General features: G+C 43.9%; 1 protein-coding gene across 2 annotated transcripts in view; it reads right to left on the minus strand.

Annotated features, from left to right (window-relative positions):
• The window catches only part of ssbp2a (single stranded DNA binding protein 2a), a 49916-nt gene that overhangs the window by 10680 nt on the left and 23186 nt on the right, over positions 1-16050 (minus strand). For both annotated transcript variants that reach the window (XM_056592287.1, XM_056592286.1), the window contains exons 3-4: positions 14281-14342; positions 13747-13831 (exon numbers count right to left, since the gene is read on the minus strand). In XM_056592287.1, coding sequence (XP_056448262.1) covers positions 13747-13831; positions 14281-14342 — 147 coding nt within the window. The remainder of the gene's footprint in view (positions 1-13746; positions 13832-14280; positions 14343-16050) is intronic.

Consider the following 16050-nt stretch of genomic DNA (forward strand, 5'->3'; position numbering starts at 1 on the left):
TCATTTTATTTTGATATTATGGGAGAATAGATTAGTAATAGTGATTTCAATCGTCTCCGTGATTGCAAATTGTCTTCTACTTTATACATTTGAACTGACAAAAAGATCCTCAACTGACAACCAGCTGGAACGAGGTTTAACAGATAGACTTTGCCACAGTATTCGTCATAACAACGGACAGTTATATTATGCGGTATGGAAAAAAAAACGCATGTCATGTCGCGGATGTGCGGGAGTCATCATAAGTATGTATGTTTGTATGTATACATCTGTGTACATTGGTTCTCCAGCGTGTGCGAGTGTGTCGTTGTGCGTGCGTGCGTGTGTGTGTGTGTGTGTGTGTGTGTCTGTGTGCTTGTGCGTGTGTGTGTGTGTGTGTGTCAGTGTGTCTTATCTTCATTCATTACTCCAGAGGGCCTCAGAGGAGCGTGAGCAGAATGGTAACAGGCTGTCTCTGTCTGGATCTCTTCACTCTCACACACACTCCACTCTTCCTGTTCCTCCCTTCTCCCCTCCCCACAGCTTCAGCCTCAGAGGAACAATGCTCTTTTTTTTATCCCCACCTATCAGTCTTTCCCCCTATTTTATTTTCCTTTTTAATCTATTTTGAATCGAATTCTAATCTAAATGACTTTTGTCAAACAATGTCCATTTGAAAACACTGATTAGTGAACAATACACATGCAGTTTGTCTGATATTATATCATTTAAGGAAATATGACGAACATTTAATGATGTTTAATGATGGTATCCCGAGCTCAAGCCCATTTAAAACAGGAAGTACAACTGACACACACAGGAAGGAACTGCAGACCTCTTCTCCTTCTCCCCCCCCCCCCCATCCTCTCGGCGGCCATTAGTCCACTTCCTGAACGAGAGCGGAGGAAATGGAAAGAAGAGAAGTTGCCCTACTTCATAAAATACACACAACCACACACACACACACACACACACACACACACACACACACACACACACACACACACACACACACACACACACACACACACACACACACACACACACACACACACACACACACACACACACACACACACACATGCACACGGACACACTTCACTCCCAGCACCAGAACAAAGATGCTATGACATTTCCAAGAGGATTTCCGTGGTGTGTTTTGACTGACTCTGTCCTCTAAACTCTTTGTTTCTTGTAAAAGTGCACGTGAATAGCATGATGACATACAGATGTGTGGTAAACATGAGACAGACGGACAAACACAGACAGCCGAGCTGGGGTCAGAATCAAGCACAGCCCATCTCTGCCTGGCTGACGACAGTGATCGGCGTGCCCTCTGCTTTTAAACACATGTATTATTCACAGTATGGTTCCCTTGGCGACCAGAGTGTGTTTGGTCACGCTTCACACTGCTCCAGCCCACATCCAAACTTTAAATGTTCAGTGTTGAGGTAGATAGGCTTAATAACACCCTGTGACACTAGCTAGCCTCAGCCCCTGACAGAATATGGCAACCCCATATGTGTCTGTCCGCTCGCGAATAACACTGACGCTTTTCACAGCTGCCGCCCATGCTCACAACACGCTAAAGGACTGTGCCTAATGTCCATCTGTGTGGGCTTATGGTCCACATCAGCACTGATCCGGGTGGCCCCTGCTCTACAGAAGGAGCTGTTATCTCTGTGTAATAGTGCAAATGCAGAAAAATGCAGGGAACTGGAGGAGAAATTATGGTAAGGACTATAGTAAGTCTGTGTCCACTTGTAATGTCCTCCCGGTTAACATACTCCACGGCCCACGAAGGCTTCAGTACTTTATTCAACCGTTAGATACCCTCTCGTATGTCATTACGGCTGATTGCCATCGAGCCAAGAGGGTCGCAGAGTGCGATGCTCGTCTAGATTTGAGACGGTTTTATGGTCATTGCACAGTAAAACACAATGCAACTTAGTTCTGCAGCAATTCACCCCACTTTGCAGCCTTAAAAAAATTTATCATAATGAAAATAAATTGATCTATCTACCATATATATATATATATACATATTTAAACTAAAAATAATATTATTTCACTCACATGAGCACTAGTTATTTTATAATTTTGCACTTGTGAGTGGGTTGGTTGTTGGGGCGGGGGGGGGGGGGGGGTGGTTATTGGTTCAGGAGCTCACGAGTCCAGGGCTCTGGGGTGAGAGGTGCTAGACCCTCTGGGTGTGTTGTTATCATTCAAAAAAAAGGTGTTGCCTTATAATGCAACTATATATTCACACACCACTGATACCAAAGTCCAATCCACTTAGGTATGATCAGGATATATACTAACTGGATACTCACTCGTTTAGTTGGTACTTTGTTAACTGGTCATTACCAAAGACCAGTGATCGTTACACTATAATAAGATATATGATCAGTTCTTCTTGTTACTACTATACAATCTAATGTTAAACTGTGTCTGTGTTTCTCAATGTTTCAATACATCTTCGCCTTATATTAGAAGAATAAAGAAGATGTAAGAGGTTTTGTGGCATCGGCCAATTTTCTGTATAAGCTCTTTACTCCAACTCATTTATCGAGCACAGAAGAAGTAACATGTGGAGCTGTGTGAGAGACACACATGCACACACATACACACACACACTCTGACACAAACACACACACACTGACACACACACACACACATACACACACAAGCACACACACACACGCACACACACGCACGCACACGCACACACACGCACACACACGCACACTCACACACACTCACGCACACAGATTTACATGGATGTACATGACAGTCACTTTGAGCACTAGGGCTCCGTGACTACCCCCTTATCTGGCTCGGTTCGCTGGCACCAGAGGAGATAAGGAGAGATGAAGTGAACAGGGGGAAAGGCTGCGCTCGCATGCTTTACCACCACAGACAGGCTTTGAAAGCCACATCTCGAGACGAAGGAGGGATCATACTGCGGTTACAAATGGGCTCCTTTTATATCCGGCAGATCGAAGGATAGACCCGCTTTGATCCTGAAAGGTTTCTACGGAACTGTACTCTACTTTATACGTACATTATACAAGCGACTTAATCCTTCTTCACTACATGTCGTGCAGTACGTTCTTTTTAAAGAACAAAATGTTGCCCTGTGGCGCCTTCAGAAGAGCTTTACAGACGCTGTTTAACGTTGTTGTTCTTGTAAGAGGCCATGTAACAGAACGACAAGAAGAGGCCAGGGGAACAAAGGAGAGCTTGTAATCCAGTGAGTTGTCGTTTGCTGCCATTTGAAGTTGCATCTTGATTTAAACTTCTTGTTTAAACCATCCCCTCTGGTTCTAAACTCAACTGTTACTCCCTCCCCCCCCCCCCCCTCCCCTCCACACACACACAACCTCGTCATGACCGCCAGGGGTCCGCTGTGGGGTTGCCAGGCGCCACCTTGGCGTTGATGTCCACATGACAGCACAACCACACCACCCCGGCATGACCAGACACACATGTGCTACGCCAGCGGAAAACACAAACACACTCCTCAGAGACACTTTACAGGAGCTGCGGGTGCAACAGGCCAGGGAGGTAGAGGGAGAGGGAGGGAGGGAGGGAGGGAGGGAGGGAGGGGGGAAAGAGAGAGAGAGAGAGAGAGAGAGAGAGGGGGAGGGAGAGGAGAGAGAGAGAGAGAGAGAGAGAGAGAGAGAGAGAGAGAGAGAGAGGTGAGTGAGAGAGAAAGGGAGGGAGAGATGAGAGAGAGAGGGGGAGGGAGAGAGAGGTGAGAGAGGGAAAGAGAGAGAGAGAGAGAGAGAGAGAGAGAGAGAGAGAGAGAGAGAGAGAGAGAGAGAGAGAAGGAGAAGAAGAGGGTTGAACAGAGCCATAGAGGGTTTAAAAATGAGTGAGGACCATTTATTTTTACTGCATTTATGGACAATACAATATTGACCCTTTATACACACACTAATTCAATATTACGGTCCAAATTACTACCTGCAGGTCCTTGGGGGGTTCTTCCCTGGAGGATTACTTTGTTAACATTAATATTGATGCCTTTTTAACACGTTTATGGTTGAGCTAAGACCATTTTATTCTTCCATGGGGTCGTTGACGGGTTGTCAACTCTTGACTGGTTGACTCCGCCGTCGGTGTGTGAATGTATGCGTAAATGGTGATTGTGAGGCAATATTGTAAAGCGATTTGGGTGGCGAATGGTTAGAAAAAGCGCAATATAATTGCAGTCCATTTACATTTATTTACATTTGACCATTTTATAGGGTCGATTTGTTTGTAGCGATCTCTGTGACCTCAAAGCTGGCCAAAGCCATGGGGTAGAAGAGAGAGTGAGAGGTGAAGAGGAGAAAGAGAGAGAGAGAGAGAGAGAGAGAGAGAGAGAGAGAGAGAGAGAGAGACAGAGAGAGACAGAGAGAGAGAGAGAGAGAGAGAGAGAGAGAGAGAGAGAGAGAGAGAGAGAGAGAGAGAGAGAGAGGGACGGACGGATGGACGGACCGACAGACAGACAGAGTAATAGCAGATGTAGGAGGCCTATTAAAATGGGCCCACTTACAGAAGGAATTTATTTTGCTGAGTATCACCAAAATAACATTTGAGCGCTGTCTGTATTTTTATTCTTCCAGACTGAAGCTCCTGTTTTTCTCCTCTGCTCTCTCTGCCTAACTCTCGCTCCACTTTTCCTTCCATTGCCATGGCAATGATGTTACAGTGACTCCCCAACCCATCTCTCTCCTCGGCAACCCCGAGAAAAGAGAGACATAGAGAGAGGGAGAGAGAATAAATGAAAGGGGGAGAGAGAGAGAGAGACGGAAGGGGGAGGGAGAGAGGGAGAGAGGGAGGAAGAGATAGTTAATGAAAGAGGTAGAGGGAGGGAGACGGAAGCGGGAGAGAGTAAATGAGAGAAGTAGGAAGAGATGGAGGGAGTGGAAGGGAGAGTAAATGAGAGAGGGAGAGAGAGAGAGAAATAGATGGAGGTAGTGGAAGAATAAATGATTGATAGGGAGAGAAAGGGTGAGAGAGTAAATGAGAGAGGGAGAGCGGCAAAGAGAGGGAGAGAAAGTAAATGAGAGAGATGGAGATGGAGGGAGAGAGATGGAGGGAGACAGATGGAGGGAGACAGAGTAAATGAGCGAGGGAGAGAGGCACGGAGAGGGAGAGAGAGTAAATGAGGGAGGAGTATTGAGAGGACAAAGTACTCCGTTACCCTGGAAACAGACTGGGGGTCTCAGCAACCCCCATCCCTTATCAACCGGTTGAAATAAGCTTGTTAGCTACAATTCCAGGGGCTGGAATGGTGTTGTCCATACCTCCTCGCCTCCAAACTCTACTTTCTCAATGCACACACATCTCCAAAATATATGGGGGATACATCATACCACTGTCCTATCACCTCGGTGACGACGGGCTCTGGTCATTCTGTCTGTAGTACAGTAGTACTTTTTATTCTTTAATCAAGCTGTTCCGCATTCTTATCACAGATCTGATTTGACTGCATATGAGAAATAAACATCATTATATTTATGTTATGCACTTTTGTTGCCCAGAGTGGGTTTCCTCTGCGATGTCTCCACAGGCAAACACTGGCTTCACTCAAAGGAGCTAACAAGCCAATCTCTCTGCTAATAAAAATCTACTTTTATGGGAGAATCACAAAATTATTTTATTATAATGTTGGAAGACGAATGTTGGTGCAGCGTGTGTGTGTGTGTGTGTCTGTGTGTGTGTGTGTGTGTGTGTGTGTGTGTGTGTGTGTGTGTGTGTGTGTGTGTGTGTGTCTGTGTGTGTGTGTCTGTGTGTGTGTGTCTGTGTCTGTATGTGTGTGTGTGTGTGTCTGTGTCTGTGTCTGTGTGTGTGTGTGTGTGTGTGTGTGTGTGTGTGTGTGTGTGTGTGTGTGTGTGTGTGTGTGTGTCTCTGCCCCTGGCTTTCGCTCATGATCAGAGGTTGTGGAGGAGGAAGAGAGGAGCTGGCTTGAACAGGGTTTTTCAGGCAGCATATCAATATGTCCACAGAGGTGGGACCATTTGCAGCCTCAGTGTTACCCTTTACCACCATGAAGGACATTTCAGGGACATGTCCTTCAGGAGCAGGTGGGGTTCAGGGGTTTGTGTAGATTGGGGTTTCAATCCCAGTAGCATTAGCTAAGGATTCTTTGGACGAGTTGGCTTTTCATCGGCGTAATTTAACGATGAATGTTAAATTACGTATATAAAAATGACTACATTTTTTAATAGATCAACAAGGCTCATGCTAGTCACCTCATTTCTTGTGCTGACCTTTTCGAGCACACATCTCATCCCAGCTCTCCCCAACTAGCTGCAACCTATTCTCCCAAGGCAGGACATAACAAATAAAGCACCTTTTGGAAATTGCCTTTCGAGTAGGCGGCGCTTAAACCCAGCATGATGGTGTTGGTCTTTTCAATTCACTGCTAGAATCCCCCTCAACCGCTTGCTCTTTCGGAGGATGAAGTGATTGCTTCTTGTCAGCAAAATAAATCGACCCAAAACACATTTAGGTATTTTTGCTCTGAACCTTTTGAGTCTCAAAGCCTATACAGTTAACCGTTAATTGTTTTATGAGCGCTGCAGTTTAACACAATCTCAGGATCTCACAAAACTCTTCAGAGATTCATAAGGAAGAAGCTTTGTCCCTTAACTCAAAGATGCGCACACAAATATATATTTCTTTGTGGCCCAGGATGTGTTTCAATCTTGGCAGCTGGACTTGACTTGTCAATAATATCAACGTTATTTGTGTTTTTTGCATAGATTACTTTAAAGTGTTTGGTTTTCGAGTGATTTCTTGAGCATCTGACTACAGGAAGAATGACTGGTTTGTGGAGATGTGAATTGCATCTTCACTGTGTTAAACCATGTTTTAAAAGATGCACATGTTCCTGTCTGGCCGTAATAGTCTGCAGCTGTGGCTCATAGGTTAATTGAGCCACACCCATTCTGGTGCTCCTTAAGAGGGCCAGAGTTCTAGACTGGAGGGAGGCTCGAGTTGTGCAAGTGAATCAACTGTTGTGCTATTGTTTTTAAGTGAAAATATGCTTTTTACCAACAACATTGTGCATCAAGGAAACTCTTTCTCACATGGTTGTTAACTATATTCCTGTTTCTCCAGTTCAACATTCCTACCATCCCCGTTATTCATGCAACAGTGAAGTGCAGTGAAGTGTAATGCTATATGATATATCTTTAACTCCCCTTAGCTAAAAGGTCTGGCCCTCCTAATACGATTGTGCTTAAAGAACCCCTTCGGTTGGCATCCATTTACTTACTGTTATATTTTCATTAAATGTGTGTGGTTAGATGTATCTGCGGGTAGGCCTACATTTTTGAGTGAAAACGAAAAATGCAAACAATGTCACACCTCCAGTCATTTCCGAAACACAAGATGGAAATTGGGGGGGGGGGCAGATGTTTAAAATAAATATGAGTATTAACATCTGGATGTGCTCTATAGGCTGCAGAGCATAAACTTTGTGAACTTTATCCAGAGTCACTTCCTGAACATTGAGATTTTTTTTTTTATATTATAAACATTTACACATTCTGCGAAGCAACTCATCTTAAATGAAAGCAACATGTATCACTTGAAAGAGAAGCAGTTTTCATCATCTTTCCAACAGACCGGAATGGTCTATCCAAAGTGTAAGTCCGACGTTTATGTCGAGCACACAGAGTTCGGATTGAATTGCATCAATTGTGTTCTTATCAGCTAAGTGGCATTTCCAGTTCAAGCCGAGGATAACCCAAGTGTTCCAGTTGAACCCAAGGATAACCCAAGTGTTATGACTGAGTAAATGTCAAAAGCAAGACGCCAGCGCACCCTCCATTACCGAGGATCGTTCTACGTGTTAAAGTGCATGTGCAGATTTGTACGGTCCTGCAAGAGCGCATGTGACGCGATGTGAAGCATGCATATGTATGTCACTTTGCCTTGTGCAGAGCACACTGAGGGCATGTGCACTTGTGTGAAACGGACTGATGTGAATATATCTCCATACATCAGTGACTGAGTCATAAGGGTAGGACCCACTCATGTGAGACGGGGAGGTCTGTCCGTTCGGGAGAGATACGGCCTGTTCTTCTCAGCTCTTCGAATATTCAGCGGCATGTCCGTACTGTTTCTGGTTGAACTTGAATAAGCTCAACATTATGGCCTGATCCTGTTATTGTTTGTGCTTTCATTACAGCGGGCGTATCTGCGTGACTTTTATAACAACCAGTCACACCTTGTTTAAAGAGGAATGATCTCAGCCAGGGACGTCCCTAGGAATTCTGGGCCCCCTGACAGAATTCAGTTATGGAGCCCCCCCCAACAATATATATATTTAATATATATATATATTATATATAGCCTACATTTTTTATGTTATATATTCATTCACATTTTATCATCAGTAAATATTGGGTAATACTGGGTCGAAATTGGGTAGTCATTATCATCAGAAGAAAATGAATAACAACTGAATAACATGATAAACCTACCTACTTACCTAGGCTACTTTGTACACTAGATAGTTAGTTAGTATTTAGTTACACATTTACCTGGCTTGTAGTTACTATAGACAGAAATAAGCTAAAAAAAACGGTGACAGTGCTGCTTCTACTTAGACTGTCCTCCTTCTCCCCTTCTTCTATTTCAACCTCACTGGTTTCTTCTGTGGGTTCATCATGGCTTGAAGAGGGCCCTGACTCTAAGATACATCATATAATTCAGAATATTTCTCATAATTATCTGAGCATATTAAACAATGTTGTCAACAGTCTATTTGATTGGATTGAGCTGGGCATGACTAAATATGTATTTGTATGTTTTGATTTGCTGCATTAGCCTACAATAAATAGCAGCTATTAATCTAAGGGTAGACTACTTGTAATTTTAGCTGACTTAAAACTAAAAAGTCAGCTAAAATGTAGGTACCCTTGGTTTAATGTCTGCTAATATTGTAATGCAGCCAATCAAAATATTCAAAATCTGTTTACATAAATGTTATTATCATGCTGGCAAGCAGTATGGAATGTTAATCATTGCATTATCTCCATGGTCTGGGTGAATACTCGATTCTCATTGGCTGGAGGGTGTAGGTTATGCTGCTATCCATTTGGATGGTAGGCTGGTACGAACGACCAGCTTCAGCGAGAACGTGACGTATTTCCCTTGCTCCAGCCTTCCAGTTTGCTATTTGTGTCCGACGAGTTTGAGAAGAAAACTATTTTGGAAAAAAGAAATAATCCAGTGTATAATGGTTGCCAGCCTTTACAGAAACATTAACATTGCAAGCCTTTTACTTTGAAATAATATTTTGCCATTTTCGCCAATTTTAATTTCAACAAGTGCTGTCGTGTTTCTGTCGAGCCACGAGGGGTAGTAGCGGGCTAGTCATCATTAGCAACATAGCCTCTTTAGCAAACCAGCTTGAAAACACAACTTTACATTGAATTTCACGCAAAGCAAGACCATAAATTGGTGACCGGATTAAAGCAGCAATGAAAGCAAGTGTGTAAGAGGATTTAAAATTTCGACATTACAACCCCCAACGTGGTACAAATACAAAGAAAATACAGCTCAATCCCCATTGACTATGGGCGCAGCCATCTTCTTTGCTAGTTGTACAGATCTGCTCGCTCTACTTTGAAAGCGACGAGATACTACGACCGAAAGGGGGCGTGCCTCAGTGAAATGCCGCAATAAAGCTGGGAGATTTGCGACTTTACCACTTCGTACATCCAAATGGATAGCAGCATTAATTTACACCTAGGAAAGACGTTGACCCTATGAAGACGCTATGGCCACGTTGCTTGCCAACGCCTGCATACGGGAGACATTAAATAGTCTGCTCGACTTGTAAAAATCATGTAGGCTTTTTGTAAATTGGATATCATGTGAATGGTAATACAAACAATCTTTTCAGTTTTATCATCCAGTGCAGGCTGTAATTATTTTAGCTACAGTAGCGCTAGCTGCTAGGCTAGGCTTGTTATCAGGTTGTTGGGAAAGTGTAGAGGGAGGGATAAACCTTCCTTGGTAAAAAACTGGGTGACGAACTTTCGACCGCTTTGAGCTCTTTCCTCTCTCTCTCTCTCTCTTTCCTCTCTTTCCTCCCCTGACAACCTGATTTCTTAATTTCAGCGACCGGGATACACACAAACAGACTTTAGACTGCTAGTTTAAGACACTAGCAGTCTGCACTTGCTTCACAATGATCTGCCTGGCTGCTACTTTGCTCTGCAGTAGCGCAAGACTTGGGCTGTACCAAATAATGACAAATGAGAGGGGTGATAATAGGGAGAAGACTTTCTAATGATTTTGTAAAAAGAAGTAGAAACAAACCACAACAAAACAACGAAACAAACCACCTTAATTAGATTTTTTTCTCTTGTTTTTTTTGCATATAGTTTTAATAATACCACCAGTGTCCTCTGGGGCGCCCCCGTAATTTCTGCGCCCCTGGAATCATCCTAATTTACCCCCCACTAAGGACGTCCCTGATCTCAGCAACCAACTTGATTTCTTTCTTTCTAGTTGGTTTTGAGAAAAAAAAGTTAGAAAGGGTTATCAAAAGTTTTGATAATCAATTCTGATTGTGGAAGTCCAGATTGTGTTAGCGTGAGGTGAAATTCAATCTTCTGACTATAATTCTTCCTGGCTTCCATATTTTTTTAATTGTATTGCTATTAAAAATATGCATTTTATAATTATATTTTTAATTCTCAATCATAATCAGATAATCCAATCCAAAAACAATTACATGGAAGTACATTAAGTGCGTACAATATCACACATAAGAGAACAGTGGGGAAACTGGTGGGGAAAGTGAATGAAGTGTCATAAATTGTAAATTTCCACCTTGTACGGTACTTAACGCGGGGGTCTTACGAATACACATTTTGTAACCTTCGGTCTAGGCAATTAGGAGCCAATTTTATATGTAAGCATCCATGTGTAATTACACAGTACTGCATATCCAGCTGAAAAACATGGTACTTAATGCATTCAAGGCTATTATATGGCAAGGGCTCATCAGCATAACATGTGGAGGGCTGTTCAGAGGGTAAAGAAAATATGTCTAATAAAGCTCCTTTTTGTCGGTGTACAGTCAGTAAACACATCTTTTGCCAGGTCTACTAACCATAATTGTGAAAATACTACATGTACTTTGTCAAACGTACAATAAGCTTATATTTGATTAAGCATTCAAAATCACAATAATAGGCAGGATTTCAATCGTTTCACGTCGATCGATATCTTTGTGAGAGATATGAGATGAGACACAAAGAATTGCTTGTTTTTCTATGGCTCCACGCAAATGGAATAATCACTTGTTTAGTGACGAGAACACAATAGCCAAAGCACTTAACAGAAGTGTAAATGGGCTTTCTTATGTCTGGAAGGGCTAGTATGAAAATCAATAACCTTGGTTCCTTCTTCACTTAATTCATCAGATTTCTCTTTCCATCCATCTTAACATTATTAACTTCAACAGGCACACTGTACACTGAGATCTCACAGCCAGACCTGAATATGCAGCAGATATATTTACACTATGGACACAGGCTTTAAAAACATAGCATAGTGAACACCTACAATTATGCTGAGCAAATACACATGGTTGCAGCTCACATCGAGATGGAGGGACAAAGGGAGTAAGATGCTTCTCCTCTGATCTTATCAATTATCGTGTTTAAGAGACAAAGATAGTCTGTGCTCCCTCGCCCCCCCCCCCCCCCCCGCATTCATCACACCCGTACTCCGTAATTATCTAGCTGAAAGTAATTACCATCAAAACCTCTGATTAGAATCTCCGTTGCTCCCAAAGTCAGAAGCTTGGGAGAAGAAACAATTTAAGTTATTATGATTTTTTTTTTCCTCACTACAACATTTGCAAACTGTTGTCGTTTAATTCATTTAATTGTAATGGAACAGGAGATATGACAGGGGAGTCATTCTGATTGGATGAATGGAGAAGAACATTGGCATTGAAGTCCCTGATTGAAAGTGACCCCAGTTTATTAACAATAGGGGCTAATTATGATTCACTGATTACAACTCCTGAAAGAAATCAGGTGTTAAGGATGCCCCTTGCTGGTCACATTAAAACCTCATCTGAAGGTATTTATTTTTAACATGGAAAGCTAGAACTTCACTGTTTTTTTTGTAAGAAGCCATCATTATTCACAATTCCCTTGTTTGGATTGTTGTTTCAGTAGAAGTGATAAGAGAACAAAAGAAACAATCCTGTTTTAGCTCCATTTCACTCCATTGGATGTTTGTGATTCCAGCCGGCTCCCACTTTTCTTTGCTCATCTTTATTATCCACTTCCATTATTTTGATTGTCTCTCTCTATCCTTTGTCTCCAAATGATTATTCGCCTCTGATTTTTTGTGCTGTTTTTGCATCTCTCTCTCTCTCTCTCTCTCTCTCTCTCTCTCTCTCTCTCTCTCTCTCTCTCTCTCTCTCTCTCTCCCCCTCTCCCCCTCTCTCTCTCTCTCTCTCTCTCTCCCCCCCTCTCTCTCTCTCTCTCTCTCTCTCAAGCTGAGGTCACGCCGCCCTCCAGCACCCTTCCCAGAGCGAGGATGACATCATCACTCTACGGCCGCCTTCCCAGAGTGCCCATTCATCACTCTCATCATCATCATCATCATCATCATCATCATCATCATCATCATCATCATCATCATCATCATCCTCATCATCCCCAACCTCAGCCTGGCCGCTGCATTTGCTCACTAAGACAGTGATGCACTTCCACACACACATGCACACGTACACGCACACACGCATATGCATACACACACGCACACGCACACACATACACACGCACATACACAAATATACGCATACACACACACATACCCACACACATATACACACACATACATACACACACATACACATGCATACACATAACACACACACACACACACACACCCCCACACACACACACACACACACACACACACACACACACACACACACACACACACACACACACACACACACACACACACACACACACACACACACACACACACACACACACAAATACACATAGCACACAAACACTCATACACAAACACACACCTACTGCAGAAAAACAAAAAAGGGCAACAGCCTCCACCATGTCTATGGGATGGTGGGACGAAACAACGAAGGAGTACAAATCTGGAGCAGGAGAGGAGAGAGAGAGAGAGGATGTTGGTGGAGGGAGAAGGAGAGAGAGCGAGAGAGAGAGAGAGAGAGAGAGAGAGAGAGAGAGAGAGAGAGAGAGAGAGAAGGAGAGAGAGAATCCTGCTAGGCGAGGCAAAAAGCTCTGACCTGTGCACTTTCAACAATGCGTCTCAATAAACCACAGCGGTGCAGACAAATCTGATGAGTCAGACTCAGGGCTACACGGGGAAAACAGCAACATAAAAAAAAGACCCCCCCCCCCTCCCCTGCAACTCGCTCCTCCAGCACCCCAGGAGGGCAGGCACACTTCCGCTCTCTTAGTCACCAGCTCATGTAAAAACAGGTCAAGAACAGCCCTCCCCAATACGGGAAAGTGCAGCTCATGGTGTACCCACTTCAAAATAAAAGCCCTCCATGTACGTTGAATCATCCTGCCTTAATGCAGGGAACATGAGCATATCCCAGCAGCGCTAGTGATTATGTCGGTAGGATAGAGGCAGGGTGCTTCCATTGGGTCTTTAACCCCCAAAACTCCCGCGCTAAGTGAGGCTGGAACTACTTTGTCGCTGTTTTGATTGTTGGTTTGCTTAACTCACATAGTCATGAAACGCCTTGGCCTCACTCGAGTGTTCACAAGTCTCTCTCCGCTCAGGCGCGGCGCAGTACAGGTCCCAGAAGACACTGCAGGGTTCGGGGTCATGGAGAGAAGACGCAGGGAGACAAGAGAAGAATTAGGGTCCGCTGCTGACACTTGAGGGATTTGACTGTATATCTATTGATTGTTTTTGGTCAAATGGAACTTGGTAAGCATCAAATTGCCAAGTTCTAGAGCAGAGATGTATACTTTCAAGAAAAAAAGATCTTGGTGTTCATTTATGTTTTCATAATATGAGTTTGAATGGTAAATGTTAATCTGAGTGTGATGGTACATGGTCATCTGAGGGTGAATGGTAAATTTTAATCTGAGGGTGATGGTAAATGTTAATCTGAGGGTGAATTTGAAACGTTATTTTAATTGTGATTGGTAAATACTAATCTGAGGGTGAATGGCAAATGTTAATCTGAGGCTGAATGGTAAATGTTAATCGGATGGTGAATGGAAGGGGTGTTTGATCTGGTGTGACACTCACCACCACCAGGAATGGAGGAAGCCTGGAGGTTCCCCTAATGTGATGTTCTTTTCCCATCGGATCTGACAGAAAAATAGAGAGGGAGAGATAGAGAGAGAGAGAGAGAGAGAGAGAGAGAGAGAGAGAGAGAGAGAGAGAGAGAGAGAGAGAGAGAGAGAGAGAGAGAGAGAGAGAGAGAGGGAGAGAGAGGGAGAGAGAGTGAGAGAGAGTGAGAGAGAGTGTTAATTAGGTGAAAAGCTGGTAATGGGTAACAGAAATCAAAGGAGATGCATTAGAGATTTTCAGATCGTATAAACAAGTATGACATGACCATTAAGTACATTACAACAAGGCTGCAGGGAATTATTTTAGGCAAATAATGTTGCAAAGATTCCCTTATTCTCATAAATACTTTGCTTTGGATACGTGCATACATTTGTCTGTGAGTGTGTTTGTTTGTGTGTCTCCCTCCCGGGAAGCATGTACTGGGCGTGTGGACATATCTAGTGCGTGAGGCTCCTCTACTGATGTCAACCGCCTATTGTTTGTAGTTGTTTGTATGAGAAGAGATGACCTCACGGCCTGAGGTGCCTCATCAACGCATTTATTGTATCGGCAAGAACACACAGGTAGTACATCATCACAATGACGGTCAACTACTACACTCTCCCTCCCTCCCTCACTCCCACCCTCCCTCCCTCCCTCACTCCCACCCTCCCTCCCTCCCTCCCTCCCACTTCCTTCCTCTATCCCTCCCTTCCTTCCTTCCCCAGTCCTTCCTTCCTTCCCCAGTCCTTCCTTCCTTCCTTCCTTCCTTCCTTCCTTCCTTCCTTCCTTCCTTCCTTCCTTCCTTCCTTCCTTCCTTCCTTCCTTTCTTCTTTCCTTCCTTCCTTCCTCCCTTCCTTCCGTCCATCCTTCTTTCCTTCCTTCCTTCCTTCCTTCCTTCCTTCCTTCCTTCCTTCCTTCCTTCCTTCCTAATCCCTCCCATCCTCCCTTCCTTCCTTCCTTCCTTCCTTCCTTCCTTCCTTCCTTCCTTCCTTCCTTCCTTCCTTAATCCCTTCCATCCTCCCTTCCTTCCCCAGACCCACGCTCCCTTCCTGCCTCCCTTCCTTCCTTCCTTCCCTCTCTTCCTTCCGTCAACCCTCCCTCCCTTTCTTTCCTTCCGTCCATCTTCCTACTCTTTCTTCCTTTCCAACTGTCTTTCCATCACTCCAGCGTTGTCTCCCCTCTCCTTCTGCAGCGTTGTCTCCCCTCTCCTTACCTCCTTCTCTCTTTAGAACACGCCAGCAGCCAAGGTCAGCCCCCCCCCCCCCCCCCCCCCCCAGCTGACATCACCCAATGGGCAGAGTCGAGCTGATTTATGATCGCATGATGTTCACCGAGGTGTGTGAACACTTTAACACCCATGAACAATCACAGACACACACACACACACACACACACACACACACACACACACACACACACACACACACACACACACACACACACACACACACACACACACACACACACACACACACACCACGCACACACACACACACACACACACACACAAACGTACATTGCTGCATAGCCTACACTTAAAAGATTAAATTAGATGAAACAGAATAAAGCAGAATAAATAGTGATGTACACACACACACACACACACACACACACACACACACACACACACACACACACACACACACACACACACACACACACACACACACACACACACACACACACACACACACACACACACACACACACACACACACACACACACACACACACACAGGTTAT

This window comes from Gadus chalcogrammus, chromosome 6, assembly GCF_026213295.1.
Source record: "Gadus chalcogrammus isolate NIFS_2021 chromosome 6, NIFS_Gcha_1.0, whole genome shotgun sequence".
Lineage (NCBI taxonomy): Eukaryota > Metazoa > Chordata > Actinopteri > Gadiformes > Gadidae > Gadus > Gadus chalcogrammus.